Genomic DNA, 24,333 nt, shown 5'->3' with positions numbered 1-24,333 from the left:
CATTTAATCCTGAATACTCTGAATGAATTGATAAATAATGTTATCATTAAATACCATATTTTTATAATTCTACATATAAGATAAGCTTTCATAAGAAAACCTTCATCCGTTATAGACAAAACTCTCATGAGTTTCTTGACCATATTCTATGCCTTGTTAATATATTTCTTTACTGGCTTTCAACTAACTTCAAAGAAAATAATGTATAACACATATTGCAATACGCCTAGTTCCTAGAACTTATTATTTTTTTTTTTTGTGGTACGCGGGCCTCTCACTGTTGATCCCATTGCAGAGCACAGGCTCCGGACGCGCAGGCCCAGCGGCCACGGCTCACGGGCCCAGCCGCTCCGCGGCATGTGGGATCTTCCCGGACCGGGCCACGAACGCCTGTCCCCTGCATCAGCAGGTGGACTCTCAACCACTGCGCCACCAGGGAAGCCTCTAGAACTTATTTTTGCACTTAAGTTTGCAACTTAATTAACACAGACAAAGTAACTCTTAGTTAGGCCTGTTTATATATGCACACGTATGGAAGTATAACCATGGGTATACACATCGGTTTGTATGCACAAGTGACCACATGTGTGTGGTACATATTAATTTTTGTTTATATCCTACATAACTCTCAAGAAGGATTTGAAGCAGTCAACTCATAATACCAAGTTTCATTCAGAATGGCAAACAAAAAGCACTGATAATTCAGAGATATCTGAACTCTAATTCTGGGGAAAAAGTCTAATACCCACATATTTTAAGACATTATAAAACACAAATAGAATGACAGAGACACTAAAAATCGCATACTTATACAAAAGAAATACTAAAAGAAAAAAAGCATGGTTTCAAAAAGCAGTGTCTTACCTTAACATAAATAATGACATCCCAGAGCCCCTTGAGCAATGTTATCTCTCTGCGACACTGCTTCATTTGTTTGTACTCTGGAAGAGCCACTTCAAAAAGATGAGTAGATTCTTGCATCTGCAACAGTTCTTCTTCTAACGCCTCAAGCTCTTGATTTGCCTAAGGAGAAAACACATACACACGCACACAAACACACTTAATATCCAACGCACTGCCAGAGAAGAAGAGCCACAGCGTTGTGTAGCTCTGGTTATGTCAACTTGTACAACTTCGATTTTTAAAAGAAAATAGAAAGAAATCTGAAGTGTAATTTTTGGTAAAATGGGGGCTTTAGAGGAACAAACTCACAACTACTCAAAAAAGTTAGAGTAGACTATCAGGAAACACAGTAATGTTACCAATACCCTCCCTATACATTATTTCAGCAAAATCTGCTCTGGTATCAAATTGCTATGAATACAAATTTTCCTCTTGATTTTCATCATACAGCTGAGGACGACTTTGCTGGGGAGCAAAAGACAAGGTTCTAGAAACTTCCACTTAAGAATAAATCACTTCTTTAAAAAAAAGAACTTTCAGATTTAAAACATACCCTAGAGATTATCAATACACAGACTTTTCTCTTAATCTGTTAATATGACAAATTATATTCATTTCCTAATGTTAAACATTTCCCTGGAATGAACCCAAACTATTTATAAATTGGATTATTTGATTACTTTTTGCTTAGTTAGTTTGCATCTATGTGTACCAAAAAGAGTGGCTTATCAGGACTTCCCTGGTGGTGCAGTGGTTGAGAATCCACCTGCCAATGCAGGGAACATCGGCTCGATCGCTGGTGTGGGAAGATCCCACATGCCGCGGAGCGACTAAGCCCATGCGCCACAACTACTGAGCCTGCTCTCTAGAGCCCACGTGCCTGGAGCCCGTGCTCCGCAACAAGAGAAGCCACTGAAATGAGAAGCCAGTGCACAGCAAAAAAGAGCAGCCCCCGCTCGCAGCAACTAGAGACAAAGCCTGCATGCAGCAATGAAGACCCAGTGCAACCAAAAATAAATAAATAAATTTATAAAAAGAAAAAAAGAATGGCTTATTTTTCCTTTCTCATACTGTCCTTTCACAAAAATAAGACGTGCTTCATAGAGTAATTTTTGAGTGTTCATTCTTCTTCCGGTCTCTGGAATCATATGAATGATATCTGTTTCTTGAAAGCTTCTTGGAATTAACCTGTAATGCTATCACGGCCTGCTGTTCTTTCTGTTTTAAATTAATGGTTTATCTTTTCATTTTCCTACTGGTTAATTTTTCATAGTTATAGGACTATTCAGCTGTGGTCTTTCTTTTTTTAATTAATTAGTTTATTTTTGGCTGCATTGGGTCTTCGTTGCTGTGCGCAGGCTTTCTCTAGTTGCGGCGAGCAGGGGCTACTTTTCATTGAGGTGCGCGGGCTGCTCATTGTGGTGGCTTCTCTTGTTGTGGAGCACCAGCTCTAGGCGTGCAGGCTCAGTAGCTGTGGCTTGCGGGCTCTAGAGTGCAGGCTCCGTACTTGTGGCGCATGGGGTTAGTCACTGTGTGGCATGTGAGATCTTCCCGGTCCAGGGCTCGAACCCGTGTCCCCTTCATTGGCAGGCAGATTCTTAACCACTGAGCCACCAGGGAAGTCCCTGTGTTACTTCTTGAGATAGTTTTAGTGAATTATATTTTTCCAGAAATATATCCATTTTGCTTAAATTTTAAATTTCTTATTGATTGTATTGTATGATCTTTTGAATTTCTGCTCTTTCTGTACTATCATTCCCTATTTATTCCTAAGATCGTTGATTTTCCAACAGAGATTTCTCAGTATAACTAGCCTTTTCTAATTATATTGAGAATCAAATTTGGCTTTGTTTGTCCTCTCTTTTCTTATAATATACACACTGGAACTTATTTCAGTGATGATTTATTGGTGGTTAATGCACTATTTTTGTTTATCTGAAAATATACTCTTGTTAATGAAATATAATTTTACACAGGAGAATTGGGAAAAAATCATCCACTACCTTTTGGCTTCCATTGTTGCTGATGACAAATATGCTCTTAGTCCAGTCATCATTTCTAACAGGTAATCTTTCTTTTCTATCTGGTTGCTTTAAAGGTCTTCTCTTTGCCTTTGGTATTCTGTAGTTCATTGTGATATGGCTAGATGTTGGCTTTGTATTTATCCTGGTTGGCGGTCAGTGAATTTCCTCAATCTATTGATTCATGCTTTGACCAGTTCTAGAAAAATCTCAGCTGCTACATCTCTATTGCTTGCCTAATATTCTGTGTATTCTCTCTTCTAGGAAGTCTGAGTAAAACAGTTAGACATCATTCTAACTTCTTACTCTGTGTCTCTTAATCTCTTTTGTATTTTGCATCTCCTTTCACCTATGTGCTGCCTTCTAAGTGAGTTCTTCCAATGTCATTTGCATTTCACTAATCCTTTTTTCAATTAGTTCTTTAACCCCTGCTGAGCTGTATCTTTTATTTTTCATTTCCATAAGTTTCTGACCCTTTTTCAAACTCAGTTGATCATTTTTGATAGTCTCAAAACTGAGAACTTGCTCATTTTTTTCAATGTTAACTTTTATTTCCTGAATACATGTCTTCTTCTTCTTCTTTTTTTTTTTGGCTGTGCCACATGAAGGATCTTAGTTCCCTGACCAGGGATCAAACCCATGCCCTGTGCAGTGGAAGTACGGCGTCCTAACCACTGGACCACCAGGGAAGTCCCAATAAATGTCTTCTAATATCTGACATTTCATATGGGTCTGTATCTGTGGTTTGCTCTTTCTGTTGGCCCTTATGCATGATGGTGTGTTTGTTTTATTGTAAACTCAAATTTAACTGAATTTAATCTGTTGGACCCCTGAGGAGATTAGAATAAGAGCACCTTATTCTCTTCTACCCAGAGAAGATTTGGATTTGCTTCTACTAGGTGCTAAGAAGAGCTGCTTGTAACCATATCAGTTTCCTGGCCTGGAAATTCCTTAACCATAGGGGTAGTATAAAATTACACCATAACCCTTGGGAGAACAGACCTATGTTTACCAATTCCCAGAGGATCCTTTTCTATTTTTTTCGCCCTATACAGAGCAAGGTCTGATGGGTCATCTCATAGGCTCCCTGTGCAGGCTGCAGATTTTTCCCAGCCCACCCATTCACTAAGGGTGTAACCTCTTAAAAGCATCTCCTAGTTTGCCCTGAAAGGGTTAATCACAAAGCTCTAGCGTTCTGGTACTTTGATTTGCCCCTACAGCAGCACAGGCTTTTATGTTTCCCGCTGCTTTCCATCCTGGTTTCAGCTACTCTATTTCCCTGCCTCTTGCTTTCTTGGGAGATCAGCAATAGATTTAAAGTTACATATTTGTGAACATGTTTCAGCATCTGTTTTACAAGATGGATTTTCAAAATGTCTAGTCAACCATGCTCCCCAGAGCCAACAGCCCTTTTATTTATTTTAAATTATTTTTCCTATTAGTTATACTAATTCAATTATTCCTAGAAATATAGATCCAGTTATTTTCATTCAACTGTTCACTGTATCTTTGGCTATGAAGAAACAATAGCACATAATATAAATTTACCAAGGTATCAGTTATAAAAGGAGAGATTTACACCACTCCCCTGTTCCTGGAGGGTCAATGGTTTCCATCTTTTGGAGTGAGGTGCCTTGAGTGCTAGGACCTACCATACCAGCCCAGAACAAACACATACATGACTTTGGTTGAATCTAGTTAGATAAACACTAGATATGCTTGCTGAACAAACACACAAGAAAATGACTTCAAGATAAAGGTAACCGAGTCCTACTATATTCAAAACATCCTCAACACATTTTGTAGGTATGATAAATATCTGCCTTTTAAATATGTAACTATATGGTGTTGTAGTATAGCATGCAAATGGTAGGAGTCAATAAACGATAACTGCAGTAAATGTTTACACACAGCACATTGGCTAGTCAAGTAAAAATGTCTCCATATCCACAATCTGTTCAGACCACCTGCAGTTTAGATATAATCTTTTTAAAAAAACCAACTCTATTCGCATACTCTAACCAACTCCCTTTTCAGTGAATATATTAACTACTTTTCTTTAGCCAAGTGAAAGAGAAGACCTCATGCTATTGAATGGCTGAAAGCAGTTAAAACTAAATTCAATCCAAAATTTGGAAAGAGAAGTAAAAACTGTCAGTTCCAAGTTTTACAGCAGTCTAAGGAGGAAAGGCTATCTCCAGCGTGAAGTCAAATCAGGATGGCAGGCTAGATGAACTCAGAAAAATTCCCAGCCCCCAATGCAAACTTCAAAGTCACTTTCTCATTTTGGCTGCTAGCTTAAGAATTCTTAGAGAAACAAAGATATTATTCTTCTAATAAAAGTTTAAAGCATTTTTTCAATTCTCATGAATTATTCACCATTTTCGGATTATTTGCCTATTACGGTCATTCTTATAGTCAATTATAATAAAGTAGTTCATTATAATCTAGGATTAAATGACTCAATAATATTTGTATCCAGAATTAAGAATAAGTTATGGGCATTCATTTGAAACTCCCTGAAACACTAGCCACCTCCAGAAAACCACATAACACATACTTGGGGAGTGGGCGTGGGGGCACATGCAATGTGTCGTCGGGGGTCAGGGAGAGGACACGGAATCAGGCCTAAGGAGAAAGTATAGGATGAGGCAGTAAACATAAATCAGAGGAAAAAAACGAAAAAGTTACGGGCTTTCCTTACCATGAGTAAGAGTTACTAACAAAGTATCACATGGGAAATAGTATAATGCTTAGTATTCCTCACTAAAAAAGAAAGTAAACAGCTAGAATTTTAATACTGATTCTGTCACTGTTATCTCCAACAAGTTACTCAATTATACATGATTGTTTATCTAAAAAAAGGCGAATAGAAGCTGTATCAGAGAGATATTGCAAGAACTGAAAGAAATAATGTAAATAATATGTTTAATAAAGTTCTTGACGTATAAAGTGTTTATATGTCAAGAGAAAAACAAATATCGTATATCAATGCATATATGTGGAATCTAGAAAAATCGTACAGATGAACCTATTTGTAGGGTAGGAATAGAGACACAGATGTAGAGAAGGGACATGTGGACACGGCAGGGAAGGGGAGGGTGGGATGAACTGGGAGATTAGGTTTGACATAAATACACTACCATGTGTAAAATAGATAGCTAGTGGGAACCTGCTGTACAGCACAGGGAGCTCAGCTCAGTGCTCTGTGATGACCTAGATCGGTGGGACGGGGGGAGGGTGGGAGGGAGGTCCAAGAGGGAGGGGATATATGTTATACATATAGCTGATTCACTTCATTGTTACTTAGATAAAAAACTAACAGCAGAAACTAACACAACACTGTAAACCAATTTTACTCCAATTAAAAAAAAAAAGTAAAATAAAGAATAATAGTATTTGTTAGTTTCACTAGTACGTGTACTTTGATGACGACATGATTTAAATCACAATATAATTTCTGGAGAGACATTTAAATCACAATATAATTTCTGGAGAGACATTTAAATCACAATATATTTTACTTGGGGAAAATTGTTTGTAACTGGGTTTTAAATAGTTCATTTTCAACCCATAACTAATTGCAAAACTAAGGCAAAATATAGCAGTATCTCAGTGTCCAAATTTATTTTTTGAAATAGCTATTATAACACACAAGATAACTGAAATCAGAATTACCTTATCAAGTACTCCATATGGATTTTCTGCATTAAAACGAAGAGGAGCATAGAGTCTGAATCGCTCTCTGAACTCTGCCTGCTTCTCCTGATCAAGGAAGAAAAAAAACTGAAAGTGAATCTCAAATAGCTTCAATTAGCCTTATAAAACCCTTCTTTAAAAAAAAAAACCAAAAAAACAGAAAACCACAAAGCTTGTTAGCTAGCTTACATCAAACAAAATACATTTTTTCCTTATAAGAATGACTTCTGCATTTTGGAGAGGTGAGATTTCATGTCTGACAGTTGCTGCAATCTTTTTGGTAGTTTTCCATCTTTCAGGTAATTCCTACAAACACAAAGGTGCAAATGGGAAGTTACTTCAATACCTAAAACAACTGTACTCCACAGGATTAAATTTTTCTAATCTCTTTCCACTAACTCATGACATCCTTTCATTCTTGTCTAAAAGAAAGAGTTTATTCCCAAAAAGATTAAAGGGACTAAAAGGCCTAGAGCCAGGCTGAATCCCACTGGCACCTTTGGAGTCACATCTTCCAAGCGTAAACCAAAGCTGTCCTCTGGTATAAGATCTACCTCAGCATAAATGAAAACCTTTTCAAAATAAACAGAAATTTCCAAATTGTTTTACTATTGAGGGAATAACATTAAAGTGCTCTGAAAATGACTTTGCTGATCTAACAACTAGAAGTGGAGCCATGTTTAGCAATTTAGCAAGCGAAAAAAGGACGCTCTGAACCTGGTGGGCAGAGATGAAAATGTGACTCAATCTTATCCTTCGTTTTCCTCTGGCTCCCAAAGCTGTGTTTTTACTTGGTCTGGATGGAGAGTTTGAACATTTGGGTTAATTTTAAATGACTAGGATTTCTGAAGTAAGATGAGGAAAGGGAAGGTTAATTCCTACTTGATGGAGGACAAAAGCAGCCATGAATTGTTCAGGTAGCAACTCGACTCTGCTGTCCCTGACTACAATGCAACTAGGACAAGGGCAACTTACTTTCTTTGAAGAGCCCTTGTGCTTAACTGCTGTTGAAAAGCATTCCTTGTGTCCAGACTAAGAAAGCATTGTTTCTCTGTGTCATCTCTCAGGACACTGAAATTGTTTTGTCACACAAAACCACCCATGGTGATAGGACTCTACTTGTGTCGCTGAAGCACAAAAATCGGTTCTAAAGACTATTTTGTAGCCCTGATAAATATCTGATGAATGATTTCGTAACTGCCAATTATGAAGAGTGTGCTGTGCTAAGTATAAATCGTATCTGAGTGGTGGAGGAGGGCTACAAAGATAAAACACATTCTTGAGATTTAAACTGTTGTATCATCTGTCGGAGTAAATGAGAGGTACACAAAATAACTATTCTACATGACAGAATGTATTAACTTCGATCAGAAGGTTTATATGTTATGGAATTAAAATGCTTGGGAGGCAACGTGGTATCACGACGGCGATACACGACCAGGCCAGGAACTAAAAGACTTGAGCTCTAAAGCTCCTTGTTTTTCATCTTGCTCTTCCATCCTTCTTCTCATCAAAACTCTGCATCCTCATCTGTCCAGAGTGTCACTTTGCATTTCCAATTGACCCCATGGAACCTAAATGTCACAGGGAGTCCCTTCGGGGCCATGGGAGAGAAGACATGAAGAGGTCACATCAGTGGGTTCAGGCTCCTTAACCTTAACCTTCTTCAATGACACTAGACCTGCCGTTACCTGCTTTATATTTGGGGATTCCAAAGAAGCTTCCACTGGATAAAAATAAACTTTCATTGAAAACCAAAAGATCAGATGACCTCCAAAGTTGAACTGATACTGATCCACTCAATGAACGAACACTGCATCAGAGGCGCAAAACAATGACTGGATTTCCGCAGGCAGAGATGAGGGTGAGACCCCTCAACATCCTGTGAGGTAAGATTTCCAATGCAGGACGGGGTGAGCGTGTGGGCTCTACAGAAACTGGACAGGATTCTGAGGCTAGAGGTGGTCAATGAAGGTTTCTTAACAGGGAAGGGACTTGATAAAATCTATAGATCAGAAGTGTAATCTAGCTTCAGAGCACACTATAGATAGGGTGTGGGGACACAGCCATGCCTAGGGGCTTTTTTAGCATCAAACCAAGCACAGGCAAGTTTTGGGAAATGTTATGACTGCTAATGATTATGAAGGAGAAACAGCAACTCTGACAAATTGCTTAAATTAAAACAAAATTGGGACGTTGTTATCCTCCACGAGCAACCTGAACTGCCTGTATATCTTATTTTTCCTGCTGACCAGCCTGAATTACCGACATCGAGACACACACAGAGCTAAGAGTGTGGCTCACTTCTGAAATACTGAAAAGCCTAATATTTTCAATACTGCAAAAACCTTAGCGAGCCAAACTTTTATTTTTATAGAAAAAAGGCAGAAGAGCACATTTGCTTTTATTCATCTTGGAAACATAAAGAGTCCATTAGAAAGCATATAAACTAAGAAACACATAAAAGATTTTTTAAATCTTCCACCTGACCACAGCACTGAAACTGAATACATACACCTCCATTTTCATAAACAACTAAGACGACAGTCAGAGCTAAGTGACCTGATCAAACATGTCTGCATCGTTACACTCTCCTAATTAGCTTACTGTTGAACAATGTATATAAGGTGTCATATGTATCAGGAAAATTTGTTAAAGACCTAAAAACAGACAACAGAAATGACTGGAATCTAGCTTTAGTGAAGTGGGAGCCAAACTTCTATAATACAAATTCTGGAGGCCATGGCCATAATCTCCTATCAATTATTTGTGTTATGACTGGTTTCTCTATATGACATAAAATTTTAAGGTTCAAGGTCTGACTCAAAGAATATCCCAATCTTCCTAAAAACAGACATTTATAGTATGTTCTACTGTTGACTATTTCACGTCTCACTCTTGTTATGTATCTATCTATCCACATCATCTCTCACTCCATGTCTAACTGGATTTTCAGTTCTAAAGACAGTTTTACACTTAAACAGAATCTAATAATTCATATATAGTAATTCTTTGTAGTCAAGGGAGCATCTATAAACACATTGTTGCACTTCATCCTCAAAAAAAAAATGAGGAATATAAAATGGAGCAGCTGCTGTGAAAAACATTTTGGTGGTTCCTCAAAAAGTTAAACTTGGAATTCCCATATGACCCGGCAATTCCACTCCTAGGTGTTTTCCAAAAAGATCTGAAAACAGGTACTCAAACAAATACGTGTGCACCGATGTCCACAGCAGCATTATTCACAATAGCCAGAAGATGAAAAGAGCCCCAATATTCCTCAATGGGTGAAAGGCTAAACAAACTGTATATGTGTGTATATACACACATACATACATACACACACACACACAAACACACACACATACAATGGAACATTATTCAGCCATAAAAAGGAATGAAGTAGCGATATATGCTACAACGTTCATGAACCTCAAAATCGTCAAGCCAGGTGAGAGAAGCCAGATACAAAAGGTCACATATTGTATAATTCCACTTATATGAAGTATCTACAGTAAGTAAACCCGTAAAGACAGGAACGGATAAGCAGTAGCCCCAGACTGGTGGCAGGTAGTAGGGGAGGAGTGAGGAATGACAACTAATGGGTATGGAGTCTCTTTGGGGGTGAGGAAAATGTTCTGAAACTAGAGACAGGCGGTGATTACACAACCTCCTGAACGTACTAAATGCCACACACTTTGAAATGGTTACTTTTACGTTATGTGAACTGTGAATTTCACCTCAATTTTTTTAAAAATGGGGAACTGGAGGCAGTATAGACAAATTTAAAAAGTGAGGGATCTTGAGGGATATTTTACCGAAGAGGAAGCATGCTCTGAGGCAAGCAGATGAGACAGACTAGCAGAAAACAAATCTAAGTTTGAGTTCCATGCTCTAATCACTGAACTAGATAGAATTCAATAAAAGCTCTTTAGTTAATGTGTCCACTGATCCCATTGCAAGGTTAAACCTAAGCTCACCCTGGAAGTTGGTGGATGACATAAACATATAAACTACCTACAGAACCTCAATATGGGCATGGGAATAGAGCCTCAACTGTGAGATTTTTATTCGTGATTTCAGTTATAACTACAAAGACTTTGTACACTGTTTGGCACACAGCAGCCCCAAGTCATTCCAGAACACGGAAAGAGGAGGATGACACAGAAATCCTGTTTAGGAAAGTGATTTCTCCAGCCAAACTGGGCTTTACTTATTCTTTCTTAACATGTCCATGATATGTTTCCAAAGACTAGGTCACTTCTCAACTGACAGGCAATTTAAATGAAAGAGAGCTGGAATTTGTTTCACATGTGAAAGCGATGATATAAGTGGAACCCAAAAAAGTAACTTAGAGGCTCTCTATGACCTGAATACCTTCTAACACGAAGGCAGTGGAGTACAGCCAGGCAGAGCGAGGATGTGGGCATGAAACACCCCTAGATTCATGTGGGCTGGCTTTACTACTTGTGTGACCTTGAGAAGATTACTAAGTCCCTTTAAGCTTCAGATTCCTAAGCTGTAAAACGAAAACATTAATATCTACAGTATAGGGTGTTATGAGGGTGTCATAAGAGAGTGCATGAGAAGAACAGGAGATGCTCAGTTTATGGTAATCATGGTTATTTTAGCACCTCACTGACCTCTAGCTGAGCACAGACCTGCTCAGGCATCTTCTGGCCATACGTTTCCAAGAGTGCGATGGTTTCTTTTAGTGGTTCAAAGAGTTCATCAGTAGCTCTCTGGCGGCTTCTTACAGCCAGAAGATGCCCCATAATGTCAACTAAACCATCGTGATCACCTTCACTTAATTCTCTCTGAAGTCCAGCATCTGTCTCCTTTATAAACTCTTGTAGCTCATTCAGACTATAAAAACATGTATACACACACACAAACACAAATGAAGCTCATTAAAACATTCAGAAGTATGACTTCTGACTGAATCTAATTTTCACTATTTACCTAATTAAACATTACTTGTTATCTCTCTTACAGAACTGGCAGTTTTAATGCTCTTAAAATTAATATCTCAATTTTAAGAAGGAGTCAGGTGTTAAAAGTTATCATTCCAAATACCAAAGACTACCTGTCAATGACAAATCTCAAAAGATGCTCCTGAAACATCCAGCTCCATTTCCTGATAATGTTTAGCAAGCTCACTTTGAAAGGCTTCACGTCCACCTTGAACCAACCATCAAACACTCTGAAGTCATCAAACTTGCTCATCTGAACATACAAAGCCTCATAAATGTTAATCTACAATTAGAAAAAAAAAATAGTCACTGTATAACAACTCAATCAAAAAGCTAGTAACTACATAAATGCAGAGGGTTTGCCTTGCCTGTTCTCTGAACTGCTCGAGTGTTGGTGGTTGTCCGGGAAAGTCTTCATCTGCGTGAGGCCCTGTCTCCTCAGATGACACAGTATGGCCATACAGGAGGAAGCGCTTCATAAACTCGGTCCGGTCATCCACCCAGAGGTAAGCGTATGTGTCCAGGGTGTTTCTGAAGTCCAAGACTTTGTTGATGACGTCTGCCACTCTCTTCATGATCTCCTGCCTGACCTCCACCAGGCCCAGCATGTTGTCCATATCATTCTAAATGAGGGGAGAACCAAGCACTTATGAAAGCCAACCCTGCTCTATCAATTATGTGCAACCTAACATTATCCAAGGCCATTCTTCAAAAGAATAGTTGGTAAAATCAAAAACCGTGTTGCTTTTCCCACTTCTCCTTTCCTTGTGCTCCCCATTACCCCAATGTATTTTGAATCATTAATATAAAAGCTAATTTTATAATTAATCATAATTGTAATTAATATATATGTATATGTATGGGCATTCAGCATTCAAATGACTGGGTAGTTGAGTAAGCACATTTTGTTTGAATCCTGGGAAGTTGCAACCCTCTATATCCTTCTCTGTCTTTTCATCGGAAATATTGCTTCTTAATATTTTCTCTTTTGCATTTATATATCTAGGAATGAGGCATTTTCTTTCATGTGGCTTTATCCTATTTTAAAGAGCTGTTCTAAAATTCCTGATTTTCCTGGCTGCCTCAGGATCCGCTCACAGCATCTTGCTTTTACGTTAAATACAAACAAAATTAATCATACTTGGTGTAAATACAGCAAAAAACAGTGGACATTAGAATGGAGAACACTAGAACTCAAAATCGAAGTATATTCAGATTAAAAGCTTTGGAATTAGCTTGGCATTTATTTGTAACTCTAAAGAGATGTGCGAAATTGGTTAACATATATGTAAATATATTGAATTTTTTTAGAGTAATATTTCCTGTTCAGTGCTGATTTCTTTGGATTCTGTTCTCTGAATTCAGTATTCAGTAATATTACCAATAAATGTATTTATAATCTCTTAATCTATTAATATGTATATACTTCACAATAAATGTAATACCCATTTACAAAGAACATACCTGGTAATTTGCTATTTCCAGATGTGCTGCTACTCGCTTCATCTGGGCAGACATTCGGAAACTACTGCACAGCATTTCTTCCACCAGATCATAGAAGCCATCCCCAGCCTCTCTTTCTAAAGAAGGTTTAAACAGAATCTCCGGGGGCATTAAGATCATCTGTGCTTGAAAAAACGGTGCAGATTTCAGTTGTTTCTCTGTGTTCATCAGGAAGAAGTCTAAGTCATGCATTATTGCTTGAAAAAAGCCTTCCACCACGATGTCATCAATGAATTCTACATAAATCTTCCAAGCATCCAGAGAAGGAGTGGCTCTAAACAGCATCCTATTTTCCTACAAACAGACAAGTATTACTAGACCAGTATAGACAACAGTGAGTATAAAAACAAAAGCTGTCCATTTAAATGGCTTGTTAAAGGGGCTGCATATGGGGGCACAGCATAGAAACATTCAAATGCTTAGTTGCAGAATCTTAGCCTAGACGGCAATGATCTAAGCAGGATTTTGTAACATTTAGTTCACTTATAAGATACATTCAAAAGTCATTCTTTAAAGATGCTACCAGAAAACTACTAGAGCTAATCAATGAATTTGGTAAAGTAGCAGGATACAAAATTAATGCACAGAAATCTCTGGCATTCCTATACACTAATGATGAAAAAGCTGAAAGTGAAATCAAGAAAACACTCCCATTTACCATTGCAACAAAAAGAATAAAATATCTAGGAATAAACCTACCTAAGGAGACAAAAGACCTATATGCAGAAAATTATAAGACACTGATGAAAGAAATTAAAGATGATACAAATAGATGGAGAGAGATACCATGTTCTTGGATTGGAAGAATCAACATTGTGAAAATGATTCTACCACCCAAAGCAAACTACAGATTCAATGCAATCCCTATCAAACTACCACTGGCATTTTTCACAGAACTAGAACAAAAAATTTCACAATTTGTATGGAAACACAAAAGACCCCAAATAGCCAAAGCAATCTTGAGAACGAAAAATGGAGCTGGAGAAATCAGGCTTCCTGACTTCAGACTATACTACAAAGCTACAGTAATCAAGACAGTACGGTACTGGCACAAAAACAGAGATATAGATCAATGGAACAGGATAGAAAGCCCAGAGATAAACCCACGCACATATGGTCACCTTATCTTTGATAAAGGAGGCAGGAATGTACAGTGGAGAAAGGACAGCCTCTTCAATAAGTGGTGCTGGGAAAACTGGACAGGTACATGTAAAACTATGAGATTAGATCACTCCCTAACACCATACACAAAAATAAGCTCAAAATGGATTAAAGACCTAAACGTAAGGCCAGAAACTATCAAACTCTTAGAGGAAAACATAGGCAGAACACTCTATGACATACATCACAGCAAGATCCTTTTGGACCCACCTTCTAGAGAAATGGAAATAAAAACAAAAATAAACAAATGGGACCCAATGAAACTTAAAAGCTTTTGCACAGCAAAGGAAACCATAAACAAAACCAAAAGACAACCCTCAGAATGGGAGAAAATATTTGCAAATGAAGCAACTGACAAAGGATTAATCTCCAAAATTTATAAGCAGCTCATGCAGCTCAATAACAAAAAGACAAACAACCCAATCCAAAAATGGGCAGAAGACCTAAATAGACATTTCTCCAAAGAAGATATACAGATTGCCAACACACACATGAAAGGATGCTCAGCATCATTAATCATTAGAGAAATGCAAATCAAAACTACAATGAGATATCATCTCACACCAGTCAGAATGGCCATCATCAAAAAATCTACAAACAATAAATGCTGGAGAGGGTGTGGAGAAAAGGGAACACTCCTGCACTGCTGGTGGGAATGTGAATTGGTACAGCCACTATGGAGAACAGTATGGAGGTTCCTTAAAAAACTACAAATAGAACTACCATATGACCCAGCAATCCCACTACTGGGCATATACCCTGAGAAAACCATAATTCAAAAAGTCATGTACCAAAATGTTCATTGCAGCTCTATTTACAATAGCCAGGGGGTGGAAACAACCTAAGTGCCCATCATCGGATGAATGGATAAAGAAGATGTGGCACATATATACAATGGAATATTACTCAGCCATAAAAAGAAACGAAATTGAGTTATTTGTAATGAGGTGGATAGACCTAGAGTCTGTCATACAGAGTGAAGTAAGTCAGAAAGAGAAAGACAAATACTGTATGCTAACACATATATATGGAATCTAAGAAAAATAAAAAGGTCATGAAGAACCTAGGGGTAAGACGGGAGTAAAGACACAGACCTACTAGAGAATGGACTTGAGGCTATGGGGAGCGGGAAGGGTAAGCTGTGACAAAGCGAGAGAGTGGCATGGACATATATACACTACCTAACATAAGGTAGATAGCTAGTGGGAAGCAGCCGCATAGCACAGGGAGATCAGCTTGGTGCTTTGTGACCACCTGGAGGGGTGGGATAGGGAGGGTGGGAGGGAGGGAGATGCAAGAGGGAAGAGATATGGGAACATATGTATATGTATAACTGATTCACTTTGTTATAAAGCAGAAACTAACACATCATTGTAAAGCAATTATACTCCAATAAAGACGTAAAAAAAAAAAAGTCATTCTTTAAAGGTGAAATCATTAAGAAGATTGCTATCTTCAAATATTATGCACACAAGAAATACACTAGTTCCCAATGCATCCTAGATGTATGGGGCCTGGGCTCTGGTTCTGGCCCTGTCCCTGACTCTCTGTGGCCTTGGACCTTGCCTGCCCTGGCCTCACCTGTAAATGAGGTTTCCCAAAGTGGTCCTCCCGAGAACGCTGTTCTGGGGTATCTAAAGATCACCAAGTCAGCAAAGAGCTATGTGTTTTAGGCCATTCTTGGAGACTCACAGTGTACCTATTATGTTAAAGTCCATTTAACCTGGTTTAACCAATTGTCTCCAAACACAAAGATATTTTGTGCCAACCACCTATGAGCAGCTTGTGGAAAAACAGTAACTTGGCTTGGGAAACACTGGCCTGGTGAAGTCCAGGCTCCCTCTGTGCTTCAACAATATGAAAGTCTTTGACCTCAGCATCTCCCTAGCATGTGGGTAAAGTAATGGATGGGCCAGTGGGCATGACAGGGCCAGACACAGACATGGTTAAGGACTGCTAGAGGTTGGGCACAGTGTGGCAGGCCTAGGGACAGCTATTTGAAAAGGTCAGGTAAGCAGCAAGGTTGATTCCAGAAGTACCTTCTGAGTGGCAAAGGTTACACAGTCTATACAGGCCAGAGGGCAGATGCCCAAGGCAGAAACTACTATAGCACACAGAAAAGACGACACTAAAATGGGAGCTGATTATAAGGTAGATTATGCTCTCTGCTTTCTGTGATTATCCACTACTGTGGATATATGATCCCAGATTCAAAGGTGTGTGCTACAGGCAAGAACCAGAACAACAGAGGTGAGTCTGGATCCTGATAAAGCAGGGCAGAGATGAACAAGTTCTTTGAGGGTTTTTTGTCCTCAAACAAATCTAAGAACTGCTCTTTTCAGGGATGCTGTCTTGCCTGCCAACCACGTGGAAGCATTCACACCTGTGTAGTGTATGTGACCCACACCCCTGGAGCTGGGCAGTACACATCCCAGGCAGCTGTACACAGCAGTCCTGGCTCCGTTGTAGGAGCTAGTCTAGGGGTTGGAAGGGTGAAAAAATATCCTCAAAGACTATCTTGTTCAGGCTCTTCATCTTTAAGGTATAAAACAAAGACCTAAAACACATCCAGCGTCACATTCATAGGAAGTAAGCAGCTGAGCTAGAACTAGAAGCCAGTCCTCTTGACTCCCCAGAGTAGGGCTCTTTCCAACATATCTCAGTAATATACCTGCGATTGCCTCACTGTTCATACTTTCTCATACCAAGAGATCCAGCTTATATCACTACAGTGCCACTTTTAAGAAATTGTTGTATGTTCAACAATCTAGGGTAAAGGGAGGAAAAGGAAAAGAAAGGAGGGCTTTGGGTCACTACACGATCGCTCGGGTCCCTTCCAGACCCAATCTTGCACGGTTCTGCCCTTCTCTCTTCATCTGAGACACTGACTGCAGACCATCCACAGAGATCCTACAGCCACAAAGGATGTAGCATGAAAGGGCAGAACTCACACACCTTCTGCTGTGTTTCTATGTCTTTCCCCTAAACCACATTCCTTGCTGGAAATCTGAGAACCAAGCTCAATTTCATGTGCTGATAAGAGGGGGAAAAGTCACTTAAAAGATAACTTACAGAAACAATCATTTCATCTCTATTTTGAAGTTGAGTTCCCTCAAGTTGGAAGCACTCCACAGGTCTAAGTGACTTCCAAGCTTCTTAGTTTTTGATTTAAGGGAAAAAGAGTCCATTTACTAGTAGAAAAATTCCAACTTTATTCTCCGAGAATACCACTGCAAAACCTTGTTTGTAACTATTTTTACTCATGTACTGGCAATATTTTCAATGCATTATAATCAACATTCATATATCTTACTTGTCTAAAACCCCCAAGTTACTGTTTAGGGAGCCCACTTTCCTATTATCAAGAAAATGTATCAGAAGAAACTAATTGTAATCCATCATCTGTCCTCCATGAGGCAGATTCCAATGCATAAACACTTGTAAGGATGTCCTGAAAGTCGCAGAATAATTCACAGCCATCTCGGCAAACTAGGAACAGTCGAGGTCATGACTAAGTTAAGACATTGCTGAAAAAACCACTTTCCAGATATATACCTTCTTTACATATCAGAACATCCCCGAGATTCCCTCAAGGCTACCCAGGCCTTAGAGGGAGCCTTCAGAGGGAGCATGGCCCTGCCCCCACCTTGATTTCAGACTTCTAGCCTCCAGACTGAGAGAGAATACATTTCATTGCTTTAAGACATACATTTGTGGTACTTTGTTACAGCAGCCCAAGGATGCTAACACAGGCAGTCATCTAAGAAGGCAAAGTCTTTGTCCTAGCAAATTGTTACCAGTAGGGAAAATTAAAACTTTCTTACATGTTTCAGACAAACTTGGAAGTCAACAGAAACTTTGAAATCCATATGAATTCTTTTCTTTCTTTTCTTCTTGTGACACATACTCAATACAGCATATCAAATGTACCACATCTTACTTTTCGGTGAGCAAGTTTGTTACTCTTCAAACCCTTTCTTCACACAATTGCAATGCCAGCCTATGCAAAACTCTGCCCTTGGGCAGGCATGTCTAACTAATGTGCCCAAAAACAAACGCTGTCTTTTCCCTGCAAAATCTGCTCTGCCACAGCCCTCCCCGTATCAGTAAAGGAAAACTCTATTCTTCCAGCAGCCCAGACCAAAAACGTCAACGTCATCTTAATTTCTCTCTCCTCTGACTGATCACAGCAAATCCTCTTGGCTCTGCCTTCAAAACACATCCAGCATACGACTGTTTTTTATCACTACCGTCTGGACCCAAGCCATCTTCACTCGGATTACAGACTCATCTCCTAACGGTCTCCTTGTCTACCATCTCCTGACCCCCCTGCAGTTTACACTCAACAGGGAAAGCTTCTGAGCAGAGAGTCTCCAGCTGCTATTTTCCCTCAGAGTAAAACCCAAAGTTCTCAAAATGGCCCGTTGATCCAGCGGGATGTACCCTTAAGCCCTTTCAAACTTCATCGCCTACTATTATTCCCCCTGGAAATTCTGCTTCAGGCATGTTGGCTCTCTAACTGACCCTTAGACAAGCGACCCATACTCCTACCGTAAAGCTTGTGTACTTTGATACCTAGAACATCCTTCTTCCATTTCCCACCTAGCGCATTCCCTTTCAGTTCTCTGCAGAAATGCTACCTTAGTAAAGAGGCCTTTCTAACTACCTTATACACAGTGTCCACCCCACCTGCTACTGTTTCTCTATCCCACAATCTCTGCTTTATTTTTCACCATTGCTCATGTGACCGACTGAAGAGACCACTATATATTTGTTATTTTCTCTTTCTATCTTCCCTAACTAGGATGTAAGATCCAAGAGGCAAGAGACTTTTTTGTTTTATGCTTTTGTTTCTCTGCCTTCTGTTCTTTGTTCTTGTTGTTTTATTTGTCTTCTCTTACACTGATAACCCTGGAATAGTGCCTATCACTGTTGTAAAAACTCACGTACTTGTTATAAGGAGAGTAACTACTGTTGCCACCCTCAGGAGATGGCTGAAAGGGTTACAGGAGATGAGGTAAACAAGACGGACGACACACAGAGGCATTCAGCAAAACAGGAGATAACTATGACCAAGGTAAGGACACCATCTCTAGCCTTTCTGTTTCATCAAAAGATCTCACATTCCTATCTCTTCCCTTAGAAATGAGCACAGCGAGGGCCACAGAAATTACAGACAAGTAACACAAATTCCTCCACTTGCAATGCTTAACAAAACCATACCTAAAGTTCTTTTGGGACCAGAAAAAGGGCCCTCCGTTATTAGGTTACCTATTTTTGCTCTTTTCTAAACTAAGTGAAAGGATCTGCTATACATTTCGAAGACTTTAAAGCAAGTACCTCAACCAAGTTGTGTATCTTGCAGCCATCTTCCTGGATTAGCGTGTATTTTTTCGTAAACAAATCACCCTTGTCCTCCCAAGTCAAGGCGGTCTCCCGCCTGTGTTCTCTCCGGGGAAGGAGCGTGCACTCCACCCAAGCCTGCATCGTCTGCTGAATCACTTTGACGTTGTTCTGCGCATGCTCCACTCTGCGCTCCAACTCTGAGGTGGCCGTCTTCATCTTCTCGATGTCCCCCCAGCAGTCATCCTGCCATGTCAGTGATGTGGCGGCTGCCTGCAGTTCCTCATCCACAGACCTCAGCTCTTCCTCAACCAGGGGGTATTCAACTTCCAGAAGAGTCTGTTTCAGCTTATTATATCCTTGCACAAGAAGTTCAAGATTTCCAATGGACTGATTCAAAAGAAAACCCCAAGACAAAAAGGGCCACATGTGTTAAAGCTACTTTCTCTTGGAGGCATGGAAGTATCTTAGGTCTACATGTTAATTATTAAAATTCAAACTTTCTATTCAAAATCCGCCCTAATATCTGAAAACACAGACCTTTAAAAGAGTGTTTCTTTTTTTGAAGATGGCTAAGGCTGAATCCGGTATGTCTGATTTCTTCAACATCAAAAGGTATTTAACTTCTCTTAATACGGCCACTAGCTATTAAAAGAAAAGCAAGGATTATTTAACATGATTTAAGAATATCATTCTTTTTTTTTTTTGCAGTACGCGGGCCTCTCACTGTTGTGGCCTCTCCCGTTGCAGAACACAGGCTCTGGACGCATAGGCTCAGCGGCCATGGCTCACGGGCCCAGCTGCTCCGCGGCATGTGGGATCTTCGCGGAAGGGGGGCACGAACCCATGTCCCCTGCATCGGCAGGCGGACTCTCAACCACTGCGCCACCAGGGATGCCCAAGAATATCATTCTATTTTTAAAATCAAACGCTTAAAATTTCATCCAACGATTACAATATTTTCAAACTGTCAAGGCAAAGGGGCTTTTGTTTCTTATGTTTTTTAAAAGCAACAATCATACATTCCATATGATACAGAAGTATAAATAATAAAGGTAGAAATCATTGGCTATGGCCCACTGTCAGAGAAAGAATTCAAGCAAAAAAAGAGCAACATGTACACGCCAAGATCTGAAATGCGTGGCCATAGCCGACCTCGGTCTTTTCCAAACACCGCTAGCTCTATAATAATGCTTGTTTTGAAAACACAACATGATTATACATGAGGGAGGATTGTGAACATGCCACAAGTTTTGTCTTTGCTTAGCTGTAGTTTCATCAGCAATAAACAGCTAGGTAAATGCTAAAAACTGCAACCAGCTGAACAAAAAGGCTTAGGAATATGCAAAATGCTCATATGCACACACCACAAACATCCACCAGGTACCTCCACTCATAGGTGTGTGATGAGCCAGCCCATCCAACTTCTGGTGGCCCAACTCTCTGTCTGGTTTCAAATGACCTTCCTTCCACCACCTCACAGTAATGCACAAGTCATAACGCACTTCCCTGAGCAAACTTCAGGTCTTTGTCAAGGGAAAGTACTATATTCATTGGAGCATTTATGTATTACTTGACCATTTAAAATGTATAAAACTATGCTACTGTTCTTCCTAAGTTCCTTTTTTTGTTTTTCTGTTTTTATTGTTATTTTTTAATTGGAGTATAGTTGCTGTATATTATGTAAGTTATATGTGTACAATATAGTGATTCACAATTTTTAAAGATTATACTCCATTTATAGTTATTATAAAACATTTACTATATTCCCCGTGATGTACAATAATATATCCTTGTAGCTTATTTTATACCTAATAGTTTGTTCCTCTTAATCACCTACCCCTATGTTGCCCCACCCCTTCCCTCCCCGCAGGAGTAACCACTAGTCTGTTTTCTATATCTGTGAGTCTGCTTCTTCTCTTATATTCACTAGTTTGTTGTATTTTTTAGATTCCACATATAAGTGATATCATACAATATTTGTCTTTCTGTCTGAGTTATTTATTTTTTTAAACGTTATCACTGACAAAGTTTTTGAGTACTGTACCCTAACCCTCATTTTCCCCATCAGCAATGTACTTTTTATTGTGCAGTCTTTCATAGTGCAGTGAATTTTAGGAATGCATATGTCGTGCTGTAGCAAAACTGACTGTAGCCCTAAATCACAGTTTCTGTGGAAAAGACCACATGCTTTAGAAGGTAAACCAGTTGACTTCCTTAGGCTGTCACTCCATAGGTTCACTAGTACAATATATTTGGTATGTTTATAATCCCTTCAGGTAAAATTGTAGGGATTATCCCTAAAATATCTCAGGAATTCAGTTTCTATAAATTGGTTTTATGAAATCAGAAGGTGAAGCAAACCCTCAGTCCTCCAGGTCACATATTTATATACCTGAGCTGAGGTTAATAAGAAAAAATAAGTGATGCAATTCTTTGAAATATTTCGGGGAAAGAGAACAGAATTTGAGTACAGACTGTGACTATTAAACTCAGTGAGGCTAACTTTCACCTCCTAGGCATACAGTTGGACTGCCATGAGACAGGGCAAGAAAACCTAAGCCAGAAAACATCTGATCAAAGATTAACGATTCTGTTCAATTGAGTTAATATTTATTAAATGTTACCAAGTGCCAGACACTATGTTAGACACACAAAACACAAAGATGAAACACAAAGATGAAATCTCAAGTAACTCATTATCCAGTAAAGTGGGAGTGGCAAATAAATAATTACAAGACAAAACAAGAAAGAATAATTAATATAGAATTTGATAAGCAAATCCCTAAAACAAAGACCTATTAGAAGTTGTTTTTAGTTATAATCCTCGTAGCACTGACATTTTCCCAAAATAAAATACAAATGAATGGAGGTATGAGGAATATTCTTATAATAAAAAGGGCATCTATGAAACATTTTAAAAATACCTTTGGGTCAAAGTTGACCCAAACCCTTACCTTTGGGTCAAAGTTGACATTGAGAAGACCACTTACGGCACTGAATTTAACCAAGGGTTGATTCAAATTGAATTCACAGATTTCATCCACATTACTTTTCCATTCATTATAGATATGATTTTCAAACTGGTCTAGCAAAGCTGTCATTTCAGTATACTTCTGATAAATCCAGGCATGATCAGGACTTTCCAAGAATCTGTAGGAATATGTTTTTTATTTTTTACTTTTCTATACATTAGATAGATCTCAGCTTAGCTACTTTATAGTAATATATGATAGAAATAACAAAGTACACTATAAAAATCAGGAAGAAAATCAATAAAGGTCAAATAATGCTTCTGCATAGTCTGTGCCTTAAAAGATATGAAATAAATGGAACTCCAAACATTTTACTAAATGCAAACAGCAACAAGTTATCAATTCCTACAAAGAAAAGAAAAAGATACAAAAGTCTGCAAAATAACAGGAGTGGTAGCTATTGGAGAAAGGAAAAACAATAACAAAAAGCTATCAACATATTGTGGGTGAAATAGAAAAGCGAAAAAAGACCTAAAAACATGGAAATATATGAAGTTCTAAGTCCTAAACATACTCCCAAACCATGGGGATAAATCCCTCTCAATGAGCCCAAGCAATGACAAGAGTTAAGTAAGGCAGTGACTCTTTAAGTGCTAAAATGAACAGCTCACTACCCTATATAAAAATTGCCTGTGTCGAAGGGATAATGTTACCACGAAAGAAGCCTAACTACTTACAGATCACGGAGAGATGCAAAGTTTGACCAAAACATTTGAAGTCGGTCCATGACCTCTTTAGCCCATTTGATATTTCCTGAGGTAAATGGCATATTCTTGTTAAGGACTACATTTCCTTGTTCAATCTGCAAATTGATATTGTGGTGAAGAGGATGAAAGGGAACATTTAATCAGGGCACACTCCAACCTTGTAGGCAATTGTTAATTTTGGAACATTTACAGTACAAATATAAAGAACATACATGCAAAGTAACCTGATTAGTAGAAGAGTTACTGTCCTAAAGCAGGTTCTTCATATCCATAAGGAAATCAATTACATAAAAGCATAACAATTTTAGAGCCTGTATCTACTCTTCAGTTATCATTCAGTGGAGCTCTACTTGACACCCTGACCCAAAATATGATACTGTGGGTCTGTCAGACTTTATCCCCCGCCACTCACCTGTTGCACGTGTTCATTATACAATTGCTTACACATATCCAACTCTGCACTGAACATGTGCACAAGTGTGCTGTAACGTGGGCTGAAAATTTCCATGACAACTGGTTTCTCAAGGAAATTCCCAAATACAGTCAAAAGCTATAAAAATCAAAGTGAAAGAAAGGTTAACCACCATGGGTTTTTAATACAAATACTCGATTCACTATTTCCTCCATTAAACTTCCTACGTGACTAGATACAAAGCAAAAATCTAGATCCCTGCAAGTATCCTGAAATGTCTTCAGACTGAAAACACTTTAGCATCTCACTAAAATTTCTATGCATCCAATAAAGCAAATTCTAAATGTAAAGCAGTTTCCCTTCCTCAGCAGAAAATGAGGAGTCAGAAGCAAACCACTGTCTGTTAGAAATCCCTGATCATAGCCGACACCCCTACTTCCTGTTGGACATCAGGAAACATTGTAAAAGATGCTTTGCAGATTTAAGAACAGAAGCAAGATTGCGTACTTCTTATTTGCTCTTCCCTCCTACACATATACTCTTTAGAATAAGGAAAGCCATATCAAGGACCTCTAG

At 38.9% G+C, this 24,333-nt stretch overlaps 1 protein-coding gene across 1 annotated transcript in view; it reads right to left on the bottom strand.

The window, feature by feature from the left end:
• Positions 1-24,333, bottom strand: part of DNAH11 (dynein axonemal heavy chain 11) — a 315,096-nt gene that overhangs the window by 240,833 nt on the left and 49,930 nt on the right. Inside the window, 12 exon segments of the mRNA XM_060305020.1 lie at positions 865-1,023; positions 6,603-6,689; positions 6,813-6,929; positions 11,267-11,489; positions 11,710-11,879; positions 11,965-12,219; positions 13,061-13,393; positions 19,601-19,993; positions 20,144-20,248; positions 22,561-22,756; positions 23,316-23,440; positions 23,758-23,895. Coding sequence (XP_060161003.1) covers positions 865-1,023; positions 6,603-6,689; positions 6,813-6,929; positions 11,267-11,489; positions 11,710-11,879; positions 11,965-12,219; positions 13,061-13,393; positions 19,601-19,993; positions 20,144-20,248; positions 22,561-22,756; positions 23,316-23,440; positions 23,758-23,895 — 2,301 coding nt within the window.

The sequence above is a fragment of the Globicephala melas genome, chromosome 9 (assembly GCF_963455315.2).
Source record: "Globicephala melas chromosome 9, mGloMel1.2, whole genome shotgun sequence".
In the NCBI taxonomy this organism is placed as follows: Eukaryota; Metazoa; Chordata; class Mammalia; order Artiodactyla; family Delphinidae; genus Globicephala; species Globicephala melas.
The sequence above is the reverse complement of the archived record's forward strand: the minus strand, read 5'-3'. Positions and strand labels throughout refer to the sequence as shown.